Source organism: Coffea arabica, chromosome 2c, assembly GCF_036785885.1.
Source record: "Coffea arabica cultivar ET-39 chromosome 2c, Coffea Arabica ET-39 HiFi, whole genome shotgun sequence".
In the NCBI taxonomy this organism is placed as follows: Eukaryota; Viridiplantae; Streptophyta; class Magnoliopsida; order Gentianales; family Rubiaceae; genus Coffea; species Coffea arabica.
This window is the reverse complement of record NC_092312.1, coordinates 22,303,710-22,331,646: the sequence shown is the minus strand read 5'-3', so window position 1 is coordinate 22,331,646 and position 27,937 is coordinate 22,303,710. Positions and strand designations below refer to the sequence as shown.

Below are 27,937 nucleotides of genomic sequence, written 5' to 3'. Positions count from 1 at the left end.
AAATAGTTTTTGTTTGATTTTTTTATAGATTTTAATTATAAAATTACAATGTATAATGACTTAGTTATATATTGATATTTTAGATACTTGGTTATTGATTAAAATTTGATTATAATATAATTATATAACAAATTTTTATAATTCTCGTGAATGCTCCACAAGGAAGGCGGAGCAGTGCGAGATCAAAATTACAATTAGAAGAATCATTCCACTTAATCGACCCACTAAGAAATAATACAAAAAAAAAAAGAAAAAAGAATACAGCAACGAGCACTATCGAGGGGAAAAAAAAGAAGTTCAGTCAATAAAAAAACTGTAAATTCCCAAAGTAGCACAAATCAACTTTTCTTGGAAGCTCTTCCCACGGCTATGACGACGACTGCCGACGGCGGCGCATCATCACCGGAAAAATCAAACTCAGCGCCACCACAAGGAATAGTCCCCGCATTTAATGATGATATCGTGGAGAAATTAAAAACCCTAGAAGAAACCGCCTCGCCGTGGATCGACTACGCTTTGAAACAAGCTCAAGCAGCTCAGAAGACGATCGGGCACCACCTGCAGGATGCAATTGAGGTCACCAAATCTCGGCTGGACCGCATTCGCACCACCTCCTCCGCGCATTTCAATCAAACTCTAGTAAGTTGTTGTTTTCTCACAAAATCAGGAAATTGTTGAGCTTTTTGGTGCTTGATTTTATTTTATTTATATACGTGTTTAAAAGATAATTAAGATTATAATAAGCATTCCTTTATAGAGAGGAAGAGAATTGATGCAGCTATTTTTCTTTGAATGATTGATAGTTGTACTTTGACCATTTGGAAGCTAAAAACCATATTGATAACGGGATATTGCCTGGTTGTTAAGGGTCTTTACTGGTCGATCCTTGTAAAAAAAGGGAAAAAAAGAAGCAGCTGGAAAGCGTTTTATCTGTGGGGAGACAGGTAGTATGATATGTAGTTACTACTGTGATAAATGCAAAAGAAAAGAAAGGAGGACAAATCCTAATGTGTTGTGAAAGGATTTTGTGTTTGTGCCTCTATGTATCATCTAGTGGAAACCGGAGTCTAGAATTTGGAAGGTTTACACAGGTTGCTGCCTTTTCCTGGTTAAGAGTGCAGATGTATTATGTTCTGTAATGTTGGTATGTGCTAGAGTGTAATAGAGGACAGGTGGGGAATTGTGCATTAAGCTGAGATATGGAGAGAGAAGAATGCATTTTTTCTAAGAAAAATTCGATCTTTGCATAAGGGTTTGGCAGTTGAGCTTCAAAAGTACATGTTTGAATTTTTTTTTTTTTTTTTTGGCAGGATTCTTTGCAAGATGCCAAGTCTGATTTTAATGCTTATGAGGACCTCGCTATTGGGAAGATTAGAGGTCTGTTTCAGCTGAGTGATCTGTGACTTGATAGCAAAGAATAAGATTTTGCATCTTTCATGTTAAGTCACTTCCGGTTCAATCTATTTTAAGGTTTTTTTTTTTTTTTGGCAGAGGGCTTTAATCTTGCTGCTGCAAACCCATTTGTTGCAGCAGGATCTATTTTTGCTGTAGGACTTCTTGGCCTGAAAAGTATGTCATCAGATTTCTTTATTTGTCATTATCCTGCAGAATGAGGTTTTATTTATCTTTAATTTTCTGTTTTGGTTTTGTTCTTTTGCTTAATCGAGGTTGAAATTGTTGGTTTAGTCCTAGTGATTTGCAAGGTGTGGCAGCAATTCAGCTTATTTAGTCTGCAATAATCATGCCTGTAACTTTGTCATAACAGTTAACATCTTTTGTGCAACACTGCACTTTTGTGTAATTTACCGCGTCTTCTATACCACGTGCAGGGCCGAGGCGTATATTGTACTACAAATTAAGGCGTCTTTTTGCGAGTGAACAGGTAATGTTGTCACACATCCTGCTGTTTGTGGTTCTGGTAGATAATATGATCAAATCTTTGAAAATTGATATGCAAATGTTCTTTATGCAACTGCATTATGACATTGTAAAGATATTTATTTGTGGAAAAGTTAGTCATATACTTGTATATTTTATGATATATGATTTCAAAGGTCTAAAGCTCAACAATCAAGATTGTCAAGTACTTTTGTGTTTCATCTGTAATTCGGATGCAATAAATGTCTCTAGATAACCCCCGTAATTTGTAGATAAATGTGTCTGTATGTGCCTTATCTTTTAGTTTGCAACTGAAGTAGCTTATGTTTGCTGCAAAAACCATTCAATAATTCATACTATCCTAATTTGGTTGTTGGACCTCTAACACCACATTCTTTACATATATTTTGGTCCAGGTGTTGCTGTCAAAAGCTGATGCAAAAGTCAAGGAATTGAGGCAATCATTTGAAGTTTTGAAGGCTGAAGCTGAAAAATTGGAGGTGATCTTCAAATTTTTTTTTGAATAATTAGATAATTCATGTGCAAGCTTCATCTCTGTTGATTCAGGAAGACTATTCTGTCTTTGATTTCTCATCTTTATTTTTGCCTTTCTTCCTCACCTTGGTTATTACTTCCAACAAGATGTTGAAAAACAGTTTCTTCTCTGTGCTGTCAGAAGATAAATGGTTATTTTGAAGTCTGGCAAATTACATAGCTGATTCATGATTTTTTTTTTTTGCTTTGTTGGTATTGTCTTCACCATTTTGCAGTTAAAATCAGAAAATTTTAGAAGCATGTCCCCTTTCCGTACTCCTTAGATCCTCAGTTTTGGTTTCTTCAAACTCTCATATGGAGTTTTAATTTTTAAGGATTACTGAAGAGTGTATTTCTTGATAACGTTACAATATTATTCATTGACTGGAAATCAGATTCTTTGCTTCAGAAAGCAGCATTGCAAGCTGAGGAGGAGATGACACGTGGAAGAACAAAACTCAGGTTTGATCGGCAGATGATGTGCCTAGCGTGCATCTCTAAATTGTTTACTTGGTTCTTTTGTCTGAAAAATTATCTTCCCCTGTTGAATATTGATCACCATGCAGACAAGCTGGGAAACAAATCCAGAGTGTTGTTCGCTCAGCTTATAAGATAGAGAGACAAGCTGTGGGTATGCAAATTCTCTTTCCATCTGTCAGTTTCTCATGCTTGGAGGTGTAAATACACCTGCTTTATGTTTTGAGTGGCAGCTAAGTTTTTAAGCGGCGTATCTGCTTTATTCTTTTGTCTTATGGTAGGTTTGAAAGATGTTTTACGAGACCTCCCCAGCATAGAAGCTTCTCGTTTTCGATCGCAAGTATGTTCCTTTTTTGTTTTTTTCCTAATAATTTATATGCCTAACTTTTTGCTTTGTTTTCTGGCCTCAAGATAACTTTTAACTGAGTAAACTAAAGGAAGTAACTACAAACACGTGCCCTACATAAACTGGGGATGATGACTTGACAATCGTATTGCTGGTCTTACTAATTGATTGCCTTGAATTTATTCAGCTCCTGTTAGATAAAAGTTACTTTGCTGAGTTTGTCTACTACTCTCTTTGCAATTTAACAAATGAAATAGCACAACATGTTCAAGATACTCAGTTTAAAACTTTATTACTATGAGAAAATATTCTGAGTGCCTTGTAATTTTAAGAATGGATGATTTTGCTGCATTTTAGCTCTGTCAAGCTATGAGTTTTATTCACCTGAACCGTGTTAGGTGCTTTGGAGAAGCTGCCTTATTATTATTTTTTACTTTTCACATACACACTTACCACCCATTTAGTTCCTGCTAAGGAATCGCAATGACTTTGATTACTCCATGGTGATGGGTTTGTGTAGGATTCCCTTGACAAAGAATGATGTTTGGTAGGGTTTGCATTGGATTAGAAATCTTCTATTTTTATTTTTTCTTTTTGTCTTCATCATCTTCATGCTTTCAGTTCCGTTGTCTGCTCTCACCAACTGCTAGTGATGGATATTTCTCAACAACCTCCATTGCTCAACCTTAAATTTCTCTTTTGACTTCATGATTTCCAACAAAATCAACAAACCTTCAATAGAAGGGAGCCAAAACCATCACCAAATCATGACAAATTTCATAATTCTTCAAATCAAATCAATACCAAATTTGAGAGGTAATCTCATTATTTTGATCTAAATCCACAGACAACCAAAACAAAAATAATCTTCTGTGAGTCAGGCATGGATCAGACCAATCCATCGAAATTGTAGGATAATTGCAAAAATTTTACATAAACATTAGTTGGATGCCAAATGTTGTAAATCTCCCTAATTTTGAGTGTGGATCACAAGAGAAAGAAAACCTATCATGGCTGGAGTGGCAATTTTTCTGGCTAAGGTTTTGGACTGGAGAGAACGACAAGCATTGTATGTGGTGGGGTAGAAGAGTAGACAAGAGATGAAGATGCACCCTTTGCTTTATTGTTACTAATTTTTTATTTAGTTGCCTAGCTTCAAATTCCGGAATCAGTGCTAAAGTGCCCAATTTGGTTGGTAATGGCCATTGACAACTTTTGTGTCCTCCATAGTGATGGATCCATACCTATAGATACCAACCAAACACCAGGTATGGGTTTTGAGAGCTTGAAACCCATTGAATAGTGCTGATTACCCCATACCAAACAGGTGGTTAGAGTTGATTACAGGCTCCTATTGTTTGGGATGAATTGTCAGATGATCATCTTTTCAAGCCAAATCAGCCTTTGTCACTACAAATTCTACTGTTAAGATGCTTTTAGTTTCAAGAGCTTCACTGCCCCTTGTTGAAAATACAGAATTTTCAAAGCTTTTACTAGTAGAAATTTGGTACCTTTGTGTAGAACTTGAGTATTACTTAGTGCAAGTTTTTTGTATCTGCAAATAGTCTTATCTTCTGAACTGCGGCAGCCTTATCTTCTTTCGTTATGTTTTACTCAGTGAGTTGATTATGACTCGGATGAATTGCAGGTTTCGAACCTTGCTAAAGAGGCAAAAAAAGAAAGACGTGTTCTCAACAAAGAGGTCACAAGGATCAGCAATTATGGAATTTCTGTCTGAACGCCATACTTGCATTTCTTCCACCTTTTTTTGCGCCTGTGTGGTTCCAATTGCTTTATCAGATATGCTAGAGGTAGTATAGATTCTTTCCGGATTTTGTCGTAAAATAATTGTCTATCTAGGATTCAAGGGCTAATCAGATTTTGTGAAACCTATGTTCGCAGAGATCTCATTCCTGCAACTCTCTAACTGAAGCATATGTGATCTTTCATTTTACTGTAGAGCCCTAATTTTTCTGGGGGCAAGAATCAAGATCATATAACTTTAACTGCTTTTACGACGATTAAGTTTTTTATTCCTGCTTTCTACTGCAAGTGTTTATACTTGAAAACTGATCTACGAGCAATTGAAAATGTGTTCAGAATGTAGACCTTTGAAAACCAATTGTTGGTTTGTGAAGTCAATTTTATGAGTCGGCGCAGGAAGATCTTTTAAAGTAACATGGTTAAGTGAGACTAATTCAAATTGTCGATGGCCTTCCATTCCCAGAATTCGACAAAGATCGATTCCGGGCAAACCACACATTTTTACTCGTGGCCTGCCTCGATTCTAAGAATTCAGGGCAACCAATGGCAGTAGAAAATGATGTACTTGAGCTACTCTTCGTTTTTACTTTCTAGCTACAGTATCTTAGAACTACGTCTTTGTTCAATATTTTCCGTTTTATCAGACTAGATTTAGACCCATTTAATGCTAGTCTTAAAATGGTTCGGATATGAAATATTGAGTTTTGATTCGGATTTAACCTGGACCCATTTGAATAAGTAATTGCTTTGATAATATATTTGAGTATTTAATATTTGTTTGGATCTTTTAGGAGTTGTAATATTTAGACCTTAGAATAATTATCTAAAGTGATGTGTGATTTTTAATTGAGATTTGTGGTGTGTAATTAATGTTTGTTTAGAAAGATGTTTTCTTCGTTTCTTTATCTAATTTTTTTGCCGGGTATATTCAACCTTAATATGGACTAGATCGGATTTGAATCTGGGAGAATAAAGTTTAAGACGTGTCAAGTATTTGGTTTGAATCAGATACAGGTATAATTAAGTGGGTCTGGATTTGAATTTGAAATATATGGATAACGTAGGTTATAAGATTCGAACAAAGTCAAAAGCGGTCAACCTTTAGAAATGACGGGAAGAATGTGATTATCGAAAAGAGCAAAGATTTGAGAAAGTGTCTCAAATCTCAAGAAAAATGATGTAATAGTTCCACTGCAGTTGTAGAAACAGAAGAGAGCAGAGAGGATCGATCAAGAGTCCAGAGTCTCCAGACATGCACCGTAGACTACTAACTATTGCCATACTATGCATGCATGCACGCCTCCATAAACCTTTCAGTCATCCTTCCCATATCTTCTTTGCTCCAAAAGGAGAAGAAGCTCCTCTGCTCCGAAACGAGAAGAAGTTATCAGCGTGGAGACACAAGCAACGCGTAGCTTCATAGTGCGGTATGTTAAAGTTTTCAAGCTTTGCAATTTGCTAAAAGCCTAAAATCATTACTCTGCATGTTGTAGTACCACAAACTAGGTTCCCGCATGAAGAATTTTTCACGCTCTTCCCCGTGCTGCAGAGTTGCAGTAGTGCTCTTACCTGTCTTATAAATAATTAAGCTGCCATCGCCATCACGATCCCCGAGAGCAGCGAAATCTGCCCGTTCAGGGTCAAAACCTGGCAATGCAATGCTGAGTTCTTTTGTCCATGTTGATATCATAGTCTTGGTATTAGTTTTCTTCTCCTTTATTAGCATCCATATCTCCATTGTTGGGGTGGACTCTGTAGTCGCTGCTGATGCATCCACCAAACAATGATTTCCTTTCATTTACCAAATTTGAAAACCCACTATCTAGGTCTAAAAAATCTGGAGCCGCTGGAGGAGAAAATTTTCGAAATTTTCCTCATCCAAATTGAAGGAGAGAATGCTTCGATTATATAGTCCAAAAAGTTTCCAGTAAAAGATCCCGTCTATAGATGTTCCACACCGATTCACTTCCTCACCTTTTATCTCATGAGGACTATTGTCGCCAACCTTCCTCCATCCCTATAATAGAACAAGGCATGTTTTTTGAGAAAATTAAGTGGATCACGACATGTTCATTCCTTGTGGCAATGAATCAAAACCCCACACTATTTAAAGGATAGAATATATCACCAAAGTTGGACTCAATGAGAGCTACACCAGCTCTGGTAGCCTGATCAGCTCTCGGAGACTAGGGTTGAATAGATAAAAGTGTTGAAAAACTAACAAGTAGTCCAAGAATCAGGAAATGGAAAAACTACCGGTAACAAATCTTATTACTAAACAAGTTCAAATCACTAATACGATAAACCAGAATAATGTTAATAACAATAGCTTTACTAACTTAAAAACCATAGAGGCTTGATCTTTGATCAATATCCTAAAACAGAATTTTGCTCTTTCTCTTTGTGCAGAAGTGCGTGAGCAATTTGTTTCCAGGATTCAACTATGAATTCTCCCTCAAATTTGCACCGGAATTTAGGAGGTCTATGAACTTTGTGTTTTCACTTTTCTCTCAAGATGGTTCTATGGAAATTTTGCAGAAAACTTTTAAGCTAAAAAGAATGATGATAAACTTTCTCTCCTACTAACATATATTTATAGACCAAAACAACAAGAGGTAGTTTGAAACCGTTGGTAGATAGTTTTCGAACCAAAAGCCAGGGCTTCCCCACCAAAAGTCAAGAAGAAACTGATCTGAAAAATTGAAAAACTTTTTAGGAAGATAGTACCTAAACCAATGAAGATTTTAATTCGAACACTTTTTCCTCATTTTCAACAATACCCCATATTTGAATTAAAACTTCAAAAATAAATATAATAATAATACACCCTTGAGAGAAAATTAACATGTCATGTATTAGGTGAAATGTCGTAAAAGACTTGAACTTTACCTAGTGAGAGTATACCAGAGTTACTTGATGATGCATTGGATATAGCTAATCTTGAAACGATCGCAATTTGTGGTAACGAAGACAATATACTACATACATAGTTATGTATAATAGTACAATAGGTCACAACGTTGTTGTTCAATTTTAGTCCTGAACAAATTTTGGTTTCATCTTTTTTTAAAAAAAAATTTGGTATCAGGTGCCGGGCTGACAACAATAGATTTATATCCGGCATGTGTCAGACCAATAAGTGTCCGACTTTTTTTTTCTTACTTATATTCTAAGTAATTAGCCGGGAGATTGGGGGTTCATACTTCATACATTAACAATTGCAGCGATTGTTTGGTTCAATTAATGGCTGGAGTGTATTTGATTTGAAATTGAGCGGGTAAAATTGATTTTGTGACAAATTTTTTTAATGAGCACCAAAATTTGTCGTATAACTATATGTTAATATTTTTTACGTTAATATCTATATCTAATAGACATAAGGACCTACACTACACCATACATTTGAAACTTTTGATCGTGGAAGCCACTGATGAGTGTCCATTGCATTGTCTTTCAGTTTTTTTTTTTTTTGTTTGGTTATTTTTCTTCTTAATTTGATTTCTAATAATGATGCGTTCAAGTGAAATTCTAGCACACCATATCTATAATCCCCTTTAATGTATTCATCTAACTGTACGTTTATATTAATTCAACGGCGCTATAGAATTCATTTGCGTGATTTTTAAGTGATCATGGAATTTTTTTCCCGATAGCAATTACTTAAAGCGAGAATGTTCTTGCAGGGTTTTGGTTAACAACTATTTGACTCCTTCTTGTTCAGTGTTTCACCATGCATGTTTGCGTGTTAATGGAACCTTGCCTTTTCGAGTTCTTACTGGGTATAAAGAAGAAAGATTAAAGGGGCAAAGATCTCGAGTGTTTAGGATGAATTAATGAAGTGAACGAGGAGAAGGGAACAGTGGAACGTAACCATGCAATGAGCAATTGAATGAAGGTGCTTCTCAAATTTTAGTTCAATTCAGTGGTCTAGTTAAGGGGCTCATATAACAACCGGGCTCAACAATTACACTACTAATTTTAAAGCAATATGGCCATTTTTGGAATTTTCTACATTAAATTTTGAGGATTAAAAAATGTGACTTTATTGACAGCTGCAGTTTCTGGAAACTGCTACTGCAGTAGTACAGTAGTACCTGTAGTAGCAAATGAGCATGAGCCAGCATAGGCTTTCTTGCCTTTCTCTTTTAATTATATTCAGAAGACATCCAAGGGAAAAACATTGGTAAAGGACAAGTACGATATCATTAATGGAAGGTATGGTAACAAGGAAAACGCTGCATCAGTAATAAAGAAAATATTGCAAGATCACATGACAGGAAGAGTATCGTGAAAAAGCAAAGAAGCAGTGCAGGGTGTTGGAGAAAGTTAATCACGAATTGTGCTTTCTCAAAGGATAATCCTTGACGTGAATCCTTCCGCCGCACGTGTAGAAACAGAAGAGAGTGCGGCTGGTCGAGACATGCACATCTAACTACTAATCATTATTATACTAATCTGAATCCGTATCTCGTCTATTTCGAACTGAGAAGAAGCTATCAGTGTGGAGGCAGAACAAAGGGGCTTCGCCCCCTGGAATGTCAAAGCTTTTCAAGCTTTTCAATTTCCTAAATTCATTATGCTGGGAGCTGTAGCGCCAAACATTCGGTTGCCACGTGAGTTCGGTCTCCATCCGATGCCCAGTCCTGTAAATTAGTAAGCTACCATCGCCATCGACATCCCCGACAACAGCAATATCATGAAATTCATAGTCAAAACCTGGCAATGGAATGCTCAACTCTTTTATCCATGATGATGTCGTGGTGGTCTCCTGATACTTATCCTTTGTCAGCACCCATATATCCACCATGGAGGTGGGTTCTATAGTTGCTGCATATGGATCCACCAAACAAAGGTTTCCTTTCAATTCCACCAAACTTGGATACCTACAGTAATCGTCTAGGTACCCGTTTAATAGCCCTCTAGCCGGTGGCCGGGGAACTTCTTCAAATCTTTCTTCATCCAAATTGAAGGATAAGATGCGAATATCGTTGCCGTCTTCTGTCTCCACTCTCCAGTAAAAGACACCATCTACGAAAATTCCCCAACCCTCCAGATCAACAGCATCCATCTGATAAGGACACTTGCTACCAATCCTTTCCCATGATCCCCCTAATAATATACCACTACTACTACTATTGACATTATTAGTATCTCCAGCACCAGCAGCAGAAACGGTGGCCGAGATTCTCAGGATCTCACAACCAATGATAGGGCTTGGCCCGCTGGGTTTGGGAGCAATCAAGTGGATCACGATATATTCATTCCTGGTGTCAATGAATCCGAAACCCCCTCCGTCGACATAGAGGCGCCCAACGGTGGGCTCTGGTAGCGTGATTAACTCTTTGAGGCTAGGGTTACACAGAAAATATCTGTGTGAATTGGCTAAGCACACTAGACCACGGGCCACTGAAGATGATGACAACATTCGAAGCCTGCCATCAATATGACTAATGCCAGTGCTAATCGTCATAATCTCATTTTTGCCCGCAGTTGGATCTTCCTGACCATCATCTAAATCCAAATTCGTGGAGTAAATTATGTCTCTGTCATCAAAGGTATAGGTATCCAAAACCAATAGCATTGGATGTTTCTTGGAGAGCTCGTAGTGTAAACTTTGGAAAAGAGGGTCCGACAAAAGATTACGCCACTGTTTGCATACACACCTTAACTTGCACAGAGTCTTCACTCCAATAAATTCTGATAGTAATATCTTAGCCAGAAGATCGTCAGGCAGATCATCCCATGTCCTGCCTTCCGCCCAAAGCATATTTGGCGGATGCTCCATGCAATCTCTGTAGTCGGCTACCACTGGAAAATGGGGTTAATTACTTTTCACCTTCCTTGAAACTATGCTTGTGTTGATACTGAAAAACCTGGTGCTCTGACAACTGAAACATAAAGGGTTTTTTTTTTGGATAGGATCGGAGCCATGAGATTTAGTCGCGATCACCTTATTCTATCCCCAGTAGCATACGTCTTCTTATTTTTCAAACAGAAAAATAAAAAGGTTTCTTTCTTTGAGATGTAATTAAATACTAACCGATAAGCATTAAAGATCCCATTTTAATACGCAGAATCCATCACTTAGCCGAAAATCTTCAAGATTAGTTATCCAGCGTACTACAGAGATTAGTGTCCCCTTTCTGAATCACTTAGCCGAAAATCTCTCTAAGATTAGTGTCCTTTCTGAATCACTTAGCCGAACATCTCTCTAAGATTCGTTATCTAGCGTACCACTGAGACTAGTATTCTATCCCAAGTTCCACAGGTCTTCTGATTTTCCAAACAGAAAAATAAAAATGTTTCTTTCCTTGAGACGTAATTAAATACTAACTGATAAGCATTAAAGATCCCATCTTCGATAAGCATTAAAGATGCCATCTTTAATACGCAGAATCAATCACTTAGCCGAAAATCTCTTCAGGATTAGTTATCCAGTGTATCACTGAGATCACTTAGCCGAAAATCTCTCCAGCATTAGTTGTGTAGAGATTAGTGCCCTTTCTGAATCGACGTCCCAACTCACAAGTTCATGATAATAGTAATTTTCTTTTTAGTGTTAATATATAACTACGCTTCCCCCCGAGAAGTTTGACCAAATCAGGGGTCAATATTGTGGTTGAGCTTCTTGAATGCAGTTCGAATACTGTGCTTGCAGAATCGTAGACCAGTTTAACGGATTTGGGATTATTTTATTTTTTATTAGTTTTCATTGCTTCTACTTGGCTTAAGCCTTGAATTGCAAAGCTTCCGGTTATTCTTTGCCTTTTTAATTTTAAAATTTTGAATACTACTCAATTACAGGCTTCCTGATCGAAATCAAATTATGGGGAATGTTCTGGAAAGAAACCTAGATATTTTTTGAAGGGGCAGTTTGAGAACATATGAGTGTATGAATGGCAAGATGAGTTAACTTTTGTTATCTGGTTAATGGTAAGAGAAGTGATTGATAATATATAGTAATCTAGAAGGTAAATCTCTATTATCTCAAAATTGAGAAGGGAGGTGTATAGCATTTCTAAAAAATTAGAGGGGAGGTGAGTGTAATTTATCCTTAATTTTATTATAATTAGAGGGGAGGTGAGTGTATAAATGTGAGGAAAGTTAGTAATTATTAGCGTGCATATATATGATAAATTGGGTGAAATATAGATGTGTTAACAACTACTCATTGGATTCCATAGACAAACCTTTACTTAAGAAGCACCACTTTTGCCGTGATTTATTTACCTTTTTTCTTTTGTTTTCTGGTTCCATAAATTTGAGATCGTATCGCGCAAATTTGAGCTTTTAATCGAGAGAACTGCCACAATAAAAATCACCCCATCATAAATTAAATCCATCATGTGGTTCTCTCTTTGCAAGCCCTTTTTTAAATCCATATACGAAAACAGTTTCTTAATGCACCAGCAATTAGATTCTAGGTCATAGAGTTGTAAATCGAATTAAATAGTTTGGTACTCGATTTGAACTCAACTTGAACTAAAAATCGCTCAAACTTGTTTGCTTAGGTATCAATCCAAATTTGAACATGACTTCAAACTCGAAAATATTAGCGAACCAATCACGATCTTCACGATATTCGACTCTATATGTTCAGAAAAATATAAAGTAAGTAAATTTCATAAAAACATACCTATAGTTTCCTTCCTTATTCCCCTTCTTTTCTTCCCATATATTATTGTTTATCTTATAAAATAGCAAGCATATAATTCTCTTGTCTTTTAAATATGTATAATTGATTTTAATCACATCCCTAACTCATCGTAACAGATTTCTTGAATATGCAAAATTGACTTTAATCACATCCTTAATTCATCATAATAGATTTTTAAATATCATAGAGCAAAAATTAAGGGCAAAAAGCAACAAATTAGTGTGAAAATATAATATAATGCAACACAAATTTCAAGCTAAGCCAAGTTTTGATTGTATGTGTTTGAATTTGACATTTTGACAAGCCCAATCAAACTTTTCATGAACATATATTTGAAATTTCAAATCAAATTCGATCAGTTTCTTTTAAAAAATTATCAAATACAAATCAAGTTCAAAATTTTTTTTTTAAAATTTTCAAACTAATTTTGAACATACCTCTGTTTGATTCGTTGAAACTTGTTTTCAGCTAGGGGTGTGCATCGAATTCGAATTCGGTAATTCGGAAGTTTGAATTCGGAATTTTTCGAAATTTTGGTACCTGATAATTCGACCGAATTCGATTTCGAATTCACCAATTCCGAATTCGAATTCGTACCGAATTCGATTCGGAATTCGGTAAATTCCGATTTCACCGATTTCGGAAAAATTTATATATTATTATATAATATAAAATTTATAATATTATATAATTTTATATAAATTTTATATAATATTATATAGTATAAATTTTATATTACATGTATAAAAAATATATTTATATATTAAAAACGAATTTGAAATCGAAATCGGAATTCGAATTCCGATTTCGAATTGTGAATTCGAAATCGGAAATTCCGATTTGAAAAACTCCATTACCGAATTCGAACCTAATTCGAAATATATGAATTCGGAAAATCCGAATTCGATTCCGATTTCCGATTTACCGATTTCGAAAATTCCGAATTCAATTCGAATTCGGTCGGTAAATCGGAATTTTTCGATTTTGCACACCCCTATTTTCAGCCATAGCCAAGACAAACTTTTCATGAACATGCATCTAAAATTTCAAACCAAACTTGATAAATGTCTTTCAAAATATTATCAAACACAAGTTAAGTTCAAACGTTACTTTTAATCTTTAAACTAATTTTAAACATACCTCTGTCCGCATCGTTGAGACTTGTTTTCAATCCTACTTGGTCAGAGTTCTACAAATCAGCATTTAACATTTAAATCATATATTTATCCAAGAAAAAGAAAAACATTTAATTCCATAAGGCGGTGGAGTTAGTTTTTTTTTTTTTTTTTTGTCGGTAACGGTAGATGTCTTATAATCTAATTTAACCTAATCTAGGGGGAAGGGGTAAGGGGAGATGGTCAACTAAGACCAGCCACATATTATGGCAATTTTGATGACCTCCAGCATCACCAAAGAGGGTGATGACCACTGAACCAAATGGCCAGTGGCAAAATGCAACTATCAAGATTCGAACTCAAGACCTTTGTGATAGAAGACCAATGTATTAACCGTTGCATCCTCACATCTTAAAAAGATGAAAACATTTTTGAATCACCAAAACCAAAACAATTTCAACCGTCAATTTTGTTAGTACGCAATAATATGGCTGCAACGTGATGCTACCCAGGATCGAACTGGGGACCTTTAGTGTGTAAGACTAACGTGGAGTTAGTTGTTATTCCGCTAAGTGGTACGTCCATGATGCTCTGGCACATCCTAGGCGTGGTGCCAGGGAAGTACTGGAACCCACTTCCAGCCCAATGCCCAGGTTTCAGACCTGCCAGCCTTAGCTTTCTACTAGCTTTAAATGGAAATTAGAAATCACGCTCAAATTCGGATAAAACACAGTTTGTATTCAAAGAATAGTCATGCCATATGACCGATTACATAAATCAGCGGGTATTCAAAGAATAGTAATGCATGGTCTTCCTAGTTCAATGCATTGAGGACTTGTCCTTCCTTTCTTTGTCTTTGTCTCTAATTTTTTCCTGCGCTTAGCTTAACAACTCATATGGTACACAGTTAATTTTTTATTCCTCCTGATCCCACTCAGAATCACTTCCAACCATCCCACAAGTAATACATGGTCTTTCTAGTTCAATGCATTGAAGAATTGTCCTTCTTCTCTTTGTCTCTGCCTTTGATTTTTTCATACGCTCTATCCTATCCTAACTGTCCGATTCAGCTCGACGACATTATAAATATCCACGCAGTCCAAGACGGGAAACAGAACCTTAGTAACTAGCAGCTAAGCTAAGAACTCCTGCTAAGAACTCCTAAAATCCCCAGACTTCAAATCCCATGGCGGATAGACTCCCACGCGTACAGCAATCCAGCCCCCACCCACCAATGCCTGTCCAACTCCCCGAAAATGCAACTGGAGGGCCATTCTTCATATGCCGAACCAGATGGAATAAGAATAAAAACAAATTTGCATGCACCGCAGAAGCTCGCGACTGGATGAAGCAGCAAAATATAAAAGAGCAATGTAAAAATGGTATAGAGGCTCGACTGCTGTGGTTGGACCATTTACAAGGATTTACTGGTATCCTGAAATATTCAGGGAAAGAGCTTCGACTACAGGGGTCAGGATTCAAAGATTGGGTAGAAGATGTTCCTCGACTCGACGAAAAAGAGATCGTGGATATATGGAGCTATACTCTACCCCAGAGTAGAGTCTTTGTTCTTGGACGTCCTCCTGCCGCTGCTGAGTAGAGTCTTTGTTCCTCCTGCCGCTGAGTAGAGTCTTCTTGGATGTTCTTGTTCTTTTGTTCTTGAACAAAAGATTACGCCACTGTTTGCATGCGCACATTAACTTACACAGTGTCTTCACTCCTATAGTAATATTTCTGATAGTAATATCTAAGCCAGAAGATCGTCTGGAAGTTCATCCCATGTCGTGCCTTCCGCCCTACTAAGCATTTTTGGCAGCTGCTCCATGCAATCTCTCTAGTAGGCTACCACTGGAAAATGGGGTTAATTACTTTTTATCCCTCTTGAAACTATGCTTGTGTTGATATTAAACAAGCTGATTGTATTGATATAAAAGACCTGTTGCATTATTCTTATACTGTGCTCTGACAATTGAAACACGAAGGGTTTTTTTTTTTTGGGATAGGATCGGACCCATGAGATTTAGTCGCGATCACCGTATTCTATCCCAAGTACCACAGGTCTTCTAATTTTCCAAACAGAAAAATAAAAATGTTTTCCTTGCAACGAACACTACTCGCTCAGAGATCAAGACAGGAACTATGGCGAAAATTTTTCACTGTCTGTCTAACCTAATCAATCGGAGAGTAGGAAAACTTTAGAAGCCTGAATAGAAGTCCTCCGAAAAGGTACAAAAAAATAAAAATTGGAAGGTAATCTTAGGCTGGGAAGTTTAATAATCAAGAATGAAGTTGTATCCAATTTGTCAATGGTTCAAAAAGAGATGGGGAAAAGAAAAAAAAATTCACAAGTACGAAGGTGAAATGGGAAGTAATGAAGAAAAACATCTGCCAAGAAATCAATTTCCAGAATTCTATATTGTTAATGTAAAAAATGGGGGGTTTTCCCAGCTCAATTGGTTTTTTTTTTTCAGAATATTTAACTAAGGTAAATTGTTCGGTTGTCTATATAAATTCGATATTTGATTTGAGGTGCTTTTAGGGAACAAAACTTTCTTCGTCCTAACATATCTTGGTTGAACTTCAGGGTTTTATAAATCTTTTAGATTTTTTGAGTTTTTTGCCCTTTATTTTTTCTGTCCGAACAAGTTGCATGCAGATTGAGGAAGTGATCGAACTAGGAAATCTAAATATGCTCCCAAGAACCAGTACTCTAATCGACTAAAAGACCTTCATTTAACAACTATCCCTTCCTCGGGTTGCTGTCAGGGTCTTCTATAAGCGAAGTAAGTCAAAATCAATAACCTAAAATGCTCTTTTGGTGCTTCTCTTCATTTTTCTAATTTTTGAAGGAATGGAAGACAAATAATGTACACCAAGGAAATCATCAATGATGGTTCCAAATTAGACATACTTAAACGTGTAAAAACTGTTACACTGAGTACCGCAAATGATATACAGATATATCCGAATTGAACACACAAAAATACTATAATTAAACTTTTGGAATTCTGGCTCATCTGTCCATCCCTGAGAATCAACTTCCTCAAATGCATACAAATCTATCTAAGACTCCAGTTAGTTCACTCTGGCCAGCGCAAGACCAGTTATACAGCGAGTCCTCAATCCTCTTCATTTTGGCTTTCATCTTTGACAAGCTTTATCATGTCATCGATTCGAAGAATAGTTATAGCAGCTTCTGTGGCAAACTGTCCAAAGAGAGAGACAAACACTACATTTGTCAGCAACTGAGTTGCAAAAAAGTATATATATATCAATCAATCAAATACATTCCAAAGAATTTTGACCTGTATTATCTTTACTTTGCTCATTGCAGGCTCAATTACTCCAGCCTCCAAGTTATTGCGGACGGTTCCCTTCACCAGGTCAAGACCCATGCTATGATATTACCAAAAAAACACACACACACACAAGTCAGAAATTTTACAAATATTCCAATTCACCTTACATCTCCAAAATACTCAAATTACAGTTGTTTAACGGAAACAGATGTTAGGAACCCCCCCCCCCCCCCCCCCAAAAAAAAGAAAGGACACTGATGTCGCAAAGTGCATCTTGAATGGAAAATGCAAATGGTCCACTGAAAGAAAGTATACTGCTGAAGTGAGGGAAATTGTCCAAATCTGTTTGTTCCCACTCTAGATAAGGCTGATCAAACTAAATGGATAGCTGGTTCCTGCAGAACATTTCACATCAGCTTTGACACCAAGGTTGAATGGTGCAAATTTGTGTGGGTTAAAGATGGCATTCCTCAGTTCTCCTTCATTCTTTGGTTGTTTTGCCACAAACATTTAGCAACCCCAGATACATCAAGGCAGTGGAGGTGCTTTAGTTAGTCAGCCGAGTTTGTGCTTTGTAATGCTACTAGGAATCTATGGAACACCTACTTTTTGAATATGCTGTTTTTGGGTTGGTATGGAGCAGAGTCCAAGCTATGTGCTCTGTTTTTACGGCATTGAGCTTAGCTGGATTTGCCAGCACTGGCAAACCAATTTCTTTGTTGATTGATTCAGAAGATTGGTTCTGGCTATGACTGTATATCAGGCTTGGAAGGCCAGATATGAAGTCATTTACAAGCATCTCTCTGCTACTGCTAAAGTAATCCTTGCTGCTATTGTGGGTGCTGTCAGGCTTATTGGTATTCTTGGAAGGAAATTCCACTCACTAACGCTAATTGGGATATCATCGTGGAATAGGGTTTCACTCATAATTGTTTGGATAGGTGTATCATGTTGCTGATTATGTTTTCGTTGTTCATAGTACGGAATATATAGATATGTTTAGTGAGCTATTGATGTAACTGGGCAGACTGCTCCATGTATAAGCTTTACAACCAGATTAATAAAACTTTCAAAATTAATAAAAATTACTATTTTGCTCCCAAAAAAAAAATTTGCAGTGAGCTCTCAGTATCTTCAGTTTTCCTCGTACACAGAAAGCAGAGGAAGACACAAGCGTGTCAGCCAAACAAGAATCTCTAGGTTATCCATTCAATTAATTACCTGAGCATAATGCATCAAAATTATCATTACTCCAAGAAATTTTACATCAAATGGGTTGGGAAGTCTTAGGATCTTTGAGAATTCAAGTACAAAATCCTAGGGAGTATGGAGTCTTTAAAAGTTTAAATTTCTGTTAATCTTGTACCAGGTATCTACACAACATTTTGGAAAAGCTAGATAGAGTTAGTTATACCAAACAAGAAGGCAGACAAAAGGAAAGCTACATAACCACGAGAAAGTCACGACTCCATATCTAGTAATGACAGGAAAACATGACCAAGTGATTTCAAATACATAGTAAATGCCTTCAGTTTTGTACCGAAGACCCGTGCTTTAGCATTTACATGAAAATGAATTTTGCATGAATGCAGATACCAGTTGACTCCATATTTCATAGTAATTGGAAGACAATACCAAAGTGGTTTCAAAATGCATGGCAAATGCCATCAGATTTCTACACAAGACCAGTGTTTGAGCCGTTTACATTCCTGTCTAAATTCTCGTTTTCTCGTGAAAAAGGAAGGAAATGAATTTTGCATGATGAAGACCACTCATTTCACAAAACCACATCATTGCCAAGCAAAGAAAGAAGTAAAACTGTCAACTTTATACCCTGTGATAGCCTGGTCAAATGAGAAAGAGATTTGGCCAGTTAAAGAAGCATCTCCAGTCTCAGAATTTAGCAAAAATTCCAACAAAATCACACTACTGTATCGGTTATACACAACTGTCCAGTACAAATAACAAACTCCGGATTATCATTACCACTCAAAAATTTTCCGGTATCAACTCAATAAAAGGTTATCCAAAGTCAGACCTTAATTTGTCAAGAACTACAACATTTCCAGAAGTGCAGTTGATAAAGGAAAGAGATGACAATCTGATAGCTACAGAATGACATGTAAATTTGAAACAGACAGCAGTTTTCAGGGTTAAGAAAAGAATACCTTGATAGATTCTTCTTATCTGCCTTGGTTTGTGCAGTATGATGGTATGCACGTAGCCTTGCAACTAATTCAGTTGCATCTTTTGCAGCATTGACAGCAAGCACCTGCATTAGAAATATTACCCAGTTGCGATTAGGAATCCAAAGGAATGATAACAAAAAGAGTTAGATACTTCGCTTCTTATTATAGTTTGAACCTTGGGAATGATCAATAAAGATTCAGCAAATTCTGCAATAGCTAGCTGCTCCCGAGATCCTAATGTGGTAGCCAGGTTTTCCAAATAGACAGATAAGGCAGCTTCAACAGCACCACCTCCAGCAACAACCTGTTTTCATAAAATTCACTACAAATCAACATGAGCTGTCACAACACATGAATAAGATAACATAGCTTGGCATTTCCGTTTGGATTAGCTGTTTATGGGTGTTTTTGAAATATTTTACTGTAGCAATGTAGGTAAAAAACTTTTACTATAGATGCAGGGAGGAAGAGGGGGGAGAAGGGAGGAGGAAGAAAGAGAGGAGAAAGAGGAGGGGAAGAGTGACGAGGAGGACGGAGGGAGGAGAGAAGGAGAAGGGGCGAGTGGTGGTATGTTTTTGGTGGCTGGTGGTGGTGTATTTTTTTTTTTATATTTGGAATTCTTTTTGATATATTGTATAGATGTGGTGCTCTTGAAGTTGTTTTTGTTTATGTAATACTGTAACATTGTATATGAAAAACTTGTTTTTCAAAAAGTGAGGAATCCAAATGGAAATGCATGCCGATTGAATGACATTTGGCTATACATAAAATATGAATAGCGGTGAATATAGAGCTACACAAGGTGGCCCTCTTCAAATGAAATTCAATAGCCTGACTTGACATGTTGTATGTGTAACATTCAAATATTCTTCAGACAACAGAATCATGACAAGTTCAAAACTCAGAAATATTAACATTTATAAGTAGTTCAATCAGCCAGAATTGAGTTTTGACAATATTGTTGTGAACGTACAAAAAAAAAATCCATCAAAGTAAATAATAATAGTGTGGAACAGATGAATAGTAGCATACTTGATTTGAAAAATAGCAATAGCTAGCCAACACCAATTCCAAAAGCAATCAGAAGTTGTTAAGCATCAAATCTGATCACAGAAATTGATTTGGCAACAAATTCTTATATTTAAATCATGAAAACTGTGGTCTAGGCTAATAGTAAAAATTTAATTTCCCATTAATTGATGAGAATTGACTAGGCTGCGATCCATATTTCATGCAGGTCTTCCAGATTCAGAACACAGAAGTGCAGATACTAAGTTATAAAACAAGCTAGTCAACAAATTAGGTGTTTACTGTAGTGGATTCCAGTGTCCTTTTCACAATGCATAATGCATCGTGCAAAGCCCTGTCCATCTCATCCAGCATAAAGTCATTTGCACCTCTTAGTATCAATGAAACCTGAAAAACATTAAGCATAATGTCATAAGACAATTGATATTGGTATCTGTAGCATTTGAGTTAAGTTTGGCATTCAACGTTATCTTTTCTTCTACCTCTTTTTTCCTTTTAAGGTGCCCCTTGGGGAGATGTGGGAAGTATTCTACTTACCCCACTAGTTGTTTTGGTCCCTTTTATCATAATCACGTCATCATCAGCAACATGCTCTTCCACCACTTCATCTGCATGTCCAAGAAGTGATGGATCAAATGTTTCTTCACCTTCCATATCAGCGAATGTTGAGACCTGCAGTGTGGCAAATCCATCAACTCAACGCAAAAATAATCAATAAAATCAATTTTCAACACTTGTTATCTCTCTGATTCTGATATTAGACCCCCCAAATGGTCAAACTTTTCACAACTGTAAATAAAGGTCATCAAGTTGATACTCTACACTTTTCCTTTGCTCCAATCACTGTTTCATCATAAGGAAATGCACAGAGCATATTTAGGAAATGATGCAAATAATTTTACAACCTCTAAAATCATTCGCAATGACAGGACAGTTTTAAAAAAATGCAATGGAAAAGGAACTAATCACTCTTAATAGGACGAATTCAACTCTCTTCTCTATACTTAGCAACCTAATTTCTTCCATAATTCCCTCATAGAACAAAGACATTAAGTAAAATTTTATAATCCATTTATCCTTACTTTCTAGGGAAAATAGTTTCCTGAATGAACCTTCTCTATAGACACAAAGCATACGACGTGAAATTTATTGCTTTCAGTACAACAATCCAATGATCTTGGTTTCTCCAATTGCAGCAGCTAGGACCACAGATTACAACTTGCTAGAGCAAAAGAAAAGTCCACTCAGCTATCTTCAAAGGTTTCAGCTGGAAGCTATGTTACTTGGACTCTTCACTTTGCCCTGCAGTACCCATGGCAAACTCTTCTTTTTGCACTAGAATAGCCATGTTGTCAGGACTTGGTAGCAGAGTCTGAGTAACATAGGCTGGAAGTACCTCAAAAAAACTAATACATTGAAGAAAAAGGTGCAAAATATTTCCACCCAAATTAACAACTACATCCCCTCCCATAAATTTGACTTAGTTGTGTACCAACATAGCCCAAGAAACAAACACATCTACTGGTCCTGTGTACACTGCAAGAAAGATTTTACCAGTAAAGCTTAGGTCTCCTTGCTTATACGTAATCAACTAGTCATTTGAGACTGCAACTGACAAGGATACCATGCATAACTCTCTAACTAACATGCCAAAAATGTCAACTTTATAAGCTTTACAAGTGTAATCCAATCTTCCATCAGATCAGAGAAGTACAGAACAAGGAAAACCCAATAGAAGTATACAATTCAAGTTTATATAAGAGGCCAAGAAACATACCACAGTTGCTCCTGTAGCCTTGGCAACATGGCGTAAATCCTCCTTACGGACACGTCTAACAGCAATTGCACCAGCTTCTACAAAGTACTGAAACAACATAGCATGCTCATTATCATACCATAATTGAGCAATGAGACATCCATACATGCATAATCCTGAGCATGGTTGTCACAAGGGTTACGACAAGACAATTACTATTTGTTTGAACTATGTGTGACATTAGGAGATGAAGCAACCAAACAAAGTAACCCTAGTCCCCAGGTCATTCAATAGTACTTCCACAGTTCCACTAGAAGTTTGATTGATCAACAGAACATAGTCCTAAAAGGAGTAAAGGTTGGTAGTTTTCCCATGCATATTGTATGAGAATAAATATGTTAGACATCTAAAAGAGTACATGCATGAGTGGACTGAGGATAAGATATTTATTTGATGTCGCACCAAAACAAAATTGCACACTTCAAGCACATCTAGTTATATATTCATTTTAGAAAGTGCAATGCAACATTACACAGGACAAATAAAAGCAAGACACAATTTTCTACTCAAACAGGTTGAGGGTCTTCCCAAATGTGCCTACAGTTTCATTCAGCTACAGAAATTGTCAAGTGCTGATTACAGTTGTGAAAGAAACACAACAATGCAGGAACTTACCTTCAGTGCCATGTCATCAATCCCTTTTGCAGTTAAAACAACGTTGGCCCCAGCCTTGAGAAGCTTTTCAATGCGTTCTTTTGTCATGTCAGCCTCTCTGTGAGAAAAATCTGTCAATGCTAAAATACACTACGAAGTATGATTACTAAAAGGATATTTGCTTGATATGCTTGATATTATGAGGAAGATATTTTTTTGGAGAATATGGGTTTTCTGTTCACCACCTACCAAACGATGCATATATATGATACTGAAGCTCTTGCAGCCATAATTCAAATTGAAAATAAAGTATGACAGTGTAACATACTTCATCATAAAGAATCACCTTTGACGAATTTTTTCAAGCTCCCGGGGATCAGTGACTAAAACTTGAACACCCATTTGCATTTTTGTTTTCTGAAGATTAAAATCAAGGCAAGCAATCCGGGCAGGGGCAACTCTCATGGGCATCCCTTGGGCAGCACGTCCTGTATTCAAAGCATACCCTTTCAACAGATAGCTATCCCTTGCACTTTTCCCATGGGCTTTAAGTATGTTAATTCCCTGAAAAGAGGAAGTGTAAAAGTTAGTCAAGTCAAAAGAATGGAATGGATTTAGCAAAATTCTTATCCTCGACAGAGTCCACTTTATATATTTTACGGAAAACCATTTTCCCCAACAGAGAGCAGATTCACAAGCTTAATGGATTTAAGATCTGATTATATACAACAAACTGTGCCAAGAGAAATTTAACAATACATGCAACCGACCTTGATCGGATATTTTACTTCACCCCGAGCATTCGTCATCTTTACTGCCTGTACTGCTTCAACAACCTAATCATAACACAGTTATCAAATCAACCATTTTTATACCCCAAAAAGACGACAACTCCACTTGTACTTTTCCAATGAGAAAGAGATGTTCTAACAGGCACAAAACTTGATGAACCAAAAAAATCCAAATTAGTACAAACTCAAATCACATAAGAGCAGAGCAACACAGAAAATATATGGAATTTGCAAATATTCAGTGTCAACCAATATATAAACCTGTAAAGTTTTGCATAATGACCAGATTCTTGATCTTCTAAAACCTAGAGTTTATTTACAGAACTACCCTTTAACCCTTAGGATTATCCACAAGCATGCAAATCCAAATGGAGTTCACAAAATAAGTTTCACACGATTGCAAAGGTACAATTCAACTAGTTGAACTCTTCGCATCCACATTAGATCAATGAAAAATGACAAAATTCTGAGCAACACATGCATAATAACCATCAAAAGAAAGGTGGGGAGAAAAAAAGAAGAACCTTTGTAAGGTTCACCTCCAACATTCTAATGAAAAGATCAATATAGGAATGATCCTTCAACTAACTCCAAGGAGATTAGATTAAGCACACAACATTAGTTTAATATAATTTGCAAGCCCAGGATTGAATACTAATTGACATACCAGATTCGCAAAGAAGTCGCTATCACTGCCAATCAGCTTGGATGACATGCTTGTCTTGGCACAGTTGATGAGTGAATCTTTGCCGAGTTTCTCAACCTAGAGAGATGAAAGATACAGACTACATTAGTCCAGTCTTAAAATATCAGTATGCATTGCTGAGCCAAGTCTAATTCTTAATCATATAGAAGTAATTGCCTAGCAATTCTTTTGACAAGAGAAATCATTTCATACAAGAAACACAAGTTTTTATAGCTCAAAAAAATTGTGTGGGATGGTACTTCCTACAGATTCTAGTAGATCAATAACTGAAAGGTAAGACGAAGAATAAGCTCCCTTCCTTTATAAGTTCATCCAGTCAATACCGTCCAGGCACACTAGCATCTATTTATGTGCATCAAAATCGGGAATGAAGTTGCAGTTCTATGTTTCAAAACCATCGAACAAATCAATACCTTCACAGCCAACTTCTCATCAACATATTTGCATGCTTCCCTCATAGCTAGCTGCCACCAATCCAAATAGAAAAAAGGTGCATAAATAGAAAACAAAGTAGAATTACAAACAGATTTCTGAAAACAAAAATGGTGGGGTGATGAAGAAGTTACTGAAACTTAACACATACCCTGTATCCACTGATTATTGATGTTGGGTGAATCTTATTTCTCACCAAATCATTTGCTCTCTGCAGACATTGACAGTTGATCACTAAATTCTTACTGAATAACTTTTAAGAATACTGATTATCTGGCCAGGATTAAAAGTGAATTTCATTTTACCTTAAGTAGCTCTGCAGCTATAATTACCACAGAAGTTGTTCCATCTCCAACTTCCCGGTCTTGAAGTTCAGCCAACTCAACAAGAACCTGCAAAGATAAAAGTGATGAAATTTCAGCAGAGTCACAGGTAAGGCAAACTAATGAACCTTTACACAGAAAGGAAAGGTATTGATCTTCAGACCTTGGCAGCTGGATGCTCGACTTCTAACATCTTCAGTATCGTAGCACCATCATTAGTAATTGTCACATCACCAATGTCATCAACCAACATCTGACACCAAGGTTCACACCCAAAAAATGAGGTTAAATATAAATAACTTCAAGACTTAACTTTGGGCATAATGACCATAATATCACAGTTATCAGTGCCATATCCAATTCATCAAGATGTCAGTAAAGGATACATTGACAATTTTCTGTTCATATCTTACTTAGCTTAGCACTGGGCTATATATATCTCACCATGATTTTTGTATAACCTATCAAGTCCTTTCGGCAAGTTTGACACTAATCATTTCCTTCCTTTCATCCAATAAATCAACAAAGGATATATTCTAGTATAGCTTTTTTTTTTGGTGTCCAATGCAGCTCTGAGCTACAAATAACTCTGTATGGTTTTCAGATCACCAGTGGCACCTCATACAAATAAAAAACCGGAACGTGTCGAGCAACTAGTGGTAAGGACAGTAGGGCACAAAAAGTGTAGAACTAAAAACAAATATCTCCACTATTGCAAAATTCGACCTTTTTCACTTCTTTCTTTTCCTTCCTTCGTTGATCTTTTGAGCAAGCAGACTTTATGCTTTTTCCCTTCCATTATATTCCCCAATTTTCAATTCCTTCCAAAATATGTGTTCCGGCTCACCCAGGTTTTTTCTGTGTATTTGCAATTCAATGCCTCAAGTACCACTTCCAATTCGCATACAAAAATAATTAGCGAAGAAATTACAAAACCAAGCTAATAGATAAACAAATAAAGAGGTAAAAATTACCTTGTCGAGTCCAACAGGACCGAGCGAAGATTTGACAATATTAGCCACTGCTTGACATGCCATCACTGCCCATTCCCCCATAAAATCACCACATTAAGCCAAGCTCGTCAATAGGTAACAAAATGTCCACATATTTGTAACCAACAAAAGGAGAGAGACAGCCGATAAGTGATATAAAGGAACAAATTTTACCATTTTGAGTACGGACATCTTGTCCGGACTGGCGCTCGCCGAGGATATCGGGAGTTTGCGCCGCAATCGCCATTTAAATTTGCAACCAAAGAAAATAAAATCGAAGAAAACAATGCGAAGAAGCTACAACAGAAAACCCTAGATCGGTGCTCAGTGGAGCTGAGTTCCAACCGAGTTCACTTCACAGCAGCACAGCAACTCAGCAAGCGAAGAGAATTCTCTGGAAGGCTTTTATTAGTTGTGGGTGCCCTATTGCTAGTCGCTACTCTGCTGCTTTCTCTTTTGTTTGTTTGGAGTTTGGACTTCGGACTCGGGAGGGTTTTTCAAGTTCCCCGGGCTCAGTTGGTGAGAGTAGAAAGTACTTTGAAATGCTACGGCGTCGTTTAGTACTTTGTTCTTGTTTCTTTCGTACATAACATTTTGGGTTTAAATTAATGGGCTTGGACCTGCTCGTTCTGGCACTGGTATTACCTTCTACTTAATGAGAATCTGAGGAATAATTCTTGTTAGGAATAAATTTGTTGCCTGCTTCTTAAAAAAAAAAAAAATTTTGTTGCTACAATCAATTGTTTGGATTGAGATAATTTTAGATAAAATAATTTGCTTCACAAATTTCAATCACTTTTTTATTTCACATACATCACATCATAAAAAATATTGCAGTAATTATCTCAAATAAACTCCTATCCAAAAATGATGGTACGATTATAGGGAAACTAAGGGAGTTGGGAATTTAATGAACAGGCGTTATGAAAAGACGATGGTCTGATCATAGGGAAAATGAATGCAAAAGAAAATGCAAAGATGCTTTCTTAAGTCATGCTTGGGTGTGTCCATAGAGTGTCTCCATTTGGTACTTTTTTTCCCTTTTCTTTTCACTTTTTGTTTAACATGTACTCCTTGTTTTCAATCCTAAATGGTACAATATCAAATAACTCGTCCAAATTTGTTGCTAAACAATGAAATTCAAATTCTTAAGTTATACACTTGCATACAACCTTAATTAGGGAAAAAAAATATTAGTTAAGCATACGCAAGTGATCACATCATTGAGCAAGCTCTTTTTATAAATAAATTTTAGGAAATGCCTATTGTATACATGTAATTTAATATTTTTTTAATGTTTAATTCCAACTTCTACTCTAACCTGTTATATTAGAGGAGGGCTTAATTGGCCCAACGGAAATTAAATGGAGATGATTCCATTTCTAAATCATAGGAGTGCACAATTACACATCTTTTAGATTTTTATTGCAAGTACAGAAGTTTGAACTTTTGATCTGCAGTCGCGCTAGTACATTCTTCGTTAGCGTATGTATATGTAAGGGCATAGTTATAAAGGTTAAATTTTGAATTTAATAGATTTCATTGAGTTTATTCGAGTCAAATTGAACCCTTTTTATTAACCTATCACACTCAAGTAATAATCACCATCCCCGTTTTGAGGAAAAAAAAAAAAAAAGTAATAATCACCACACTCGTGGATGCCCAAAGTGAGATGAAGTACTTCAAGCTGCAACTAAAAGAGAAAAAATGATCTTAACTATGACTTCATTGATGATTCTACCACTTTATTTGACAAGAAAAAAGAAAAAGATTCCACCACTTTAATTTTATTTTATAATTAAAAGCAATAAGTTAGAGTTCTCGCTTGCTTTAGATTTTACAAAATTTGATTATGAACAGCGATTATAAGAAAATATCACAATCAATAAAGTGGGAAGAAAACAACAGAAAATTATCGGAAAAAAAAAAGGAAAAAATGGAAAACCAACAAAAACCATTTTTTGATTACATGGAAAATATTCAAAGTCACGGCCA

The 27,937-nt window shown here is 36.4% G+C and overlaps 3 protein-coding genes across 4 annotated transcripts; 1 reads left to right on the top strand and 2 right to left on the bottom strand.

The window, feature by feature from the left end:
• The first annotated feature begins 252 nt into the window (after positions 1-252).
• LOC140035235 (RGS1-HXK1-interacting protein 1-like) lies at positions 253-5,154 on the top strand. 2 transcript variants are annotated; one of them, XM_072075338.1, is made up of 9 exons: positions 254-639; positions 1,311-1,377; positions 1,492-1,569; positions 1,830-1,882; positions 2,295-2,378; positions 2,822-2,874; positions 2,979-3,043; positions 3,171-3,229; positions 4,884-5,154. In XM_072075338.1, exons 1-9 carry the CDS (start codon positions 370-372, stop codon positions 4,971-4,973), a joined length of 819 nt encoding a protein of 272 aa, XP_071931439.1. In that variant the 5' UTR covers positions 254-369; the 3' UTR covers positions 4,974-5,154. The 2 variants fall into 2 exon arrangements, with proteins under 2 accessions (XP_071931438.1, XP_071931439.1); XM_072075337.1 differs by lacking the exon at positions 1,492-1,569 and having other exon boundaries at positions 253-639.
• Positions 5,155-9,449: 4,295 nt separating this feature from the next.
• LOC113731750 (F-box only protein 8-like) lies at positions 9,450-10,784 on the bottom strand. The gene has a single exon (XM_027257162.2). The coding sequence runs from the start codon at positions 10,782-10,784 to the stop codon at positions 9,450-9,452; it is 1,335 nt and encodes a 444-aa protein (XP_027112963.2).
• Positions 10,785-16,652: 5,868 nt separating this feature from the next.
• On the bottom strand, positions 16,653-26,408 carry LOC113731751 (T-complex protein 1 subunit alpha). The gene is made up of 17 exons (XM_027257163.2): positions 26,117-26,408; positions 25,925-25,989; positions 25,114-25,203; positions 24,933-25,019; positions 24,779-24,838; positions 24,609-24,659; positions 24,157-24,252; positions 23,469-23,534; positions 23,045-23,262; positions 22,720-22,816; positions 22,066-22,152; positions 20,826-20,960; positions 20,571-20,675; positions 19,435-19,563; positions 19,239-19,342; positions 17,077-17,167; positions 16,653-16,977 (listed from the first exon to the last, which is right to left on the bottom strand). The coding sequence occupies exons 1-17, from the start codon at positions 26,187-26,189 to the stop codon at positions 16,891-16,893; spliced, it is 1,641 nt and encodes a 546-aa protein (XP_027112964.1). The 5' UTR covers positions 26,190-26,408; the 3' UTR covers positions 16,653-16,890.
• Between the last annotated feature and the right edge of the window lie 1,529 nt (positions 26,409-27,937).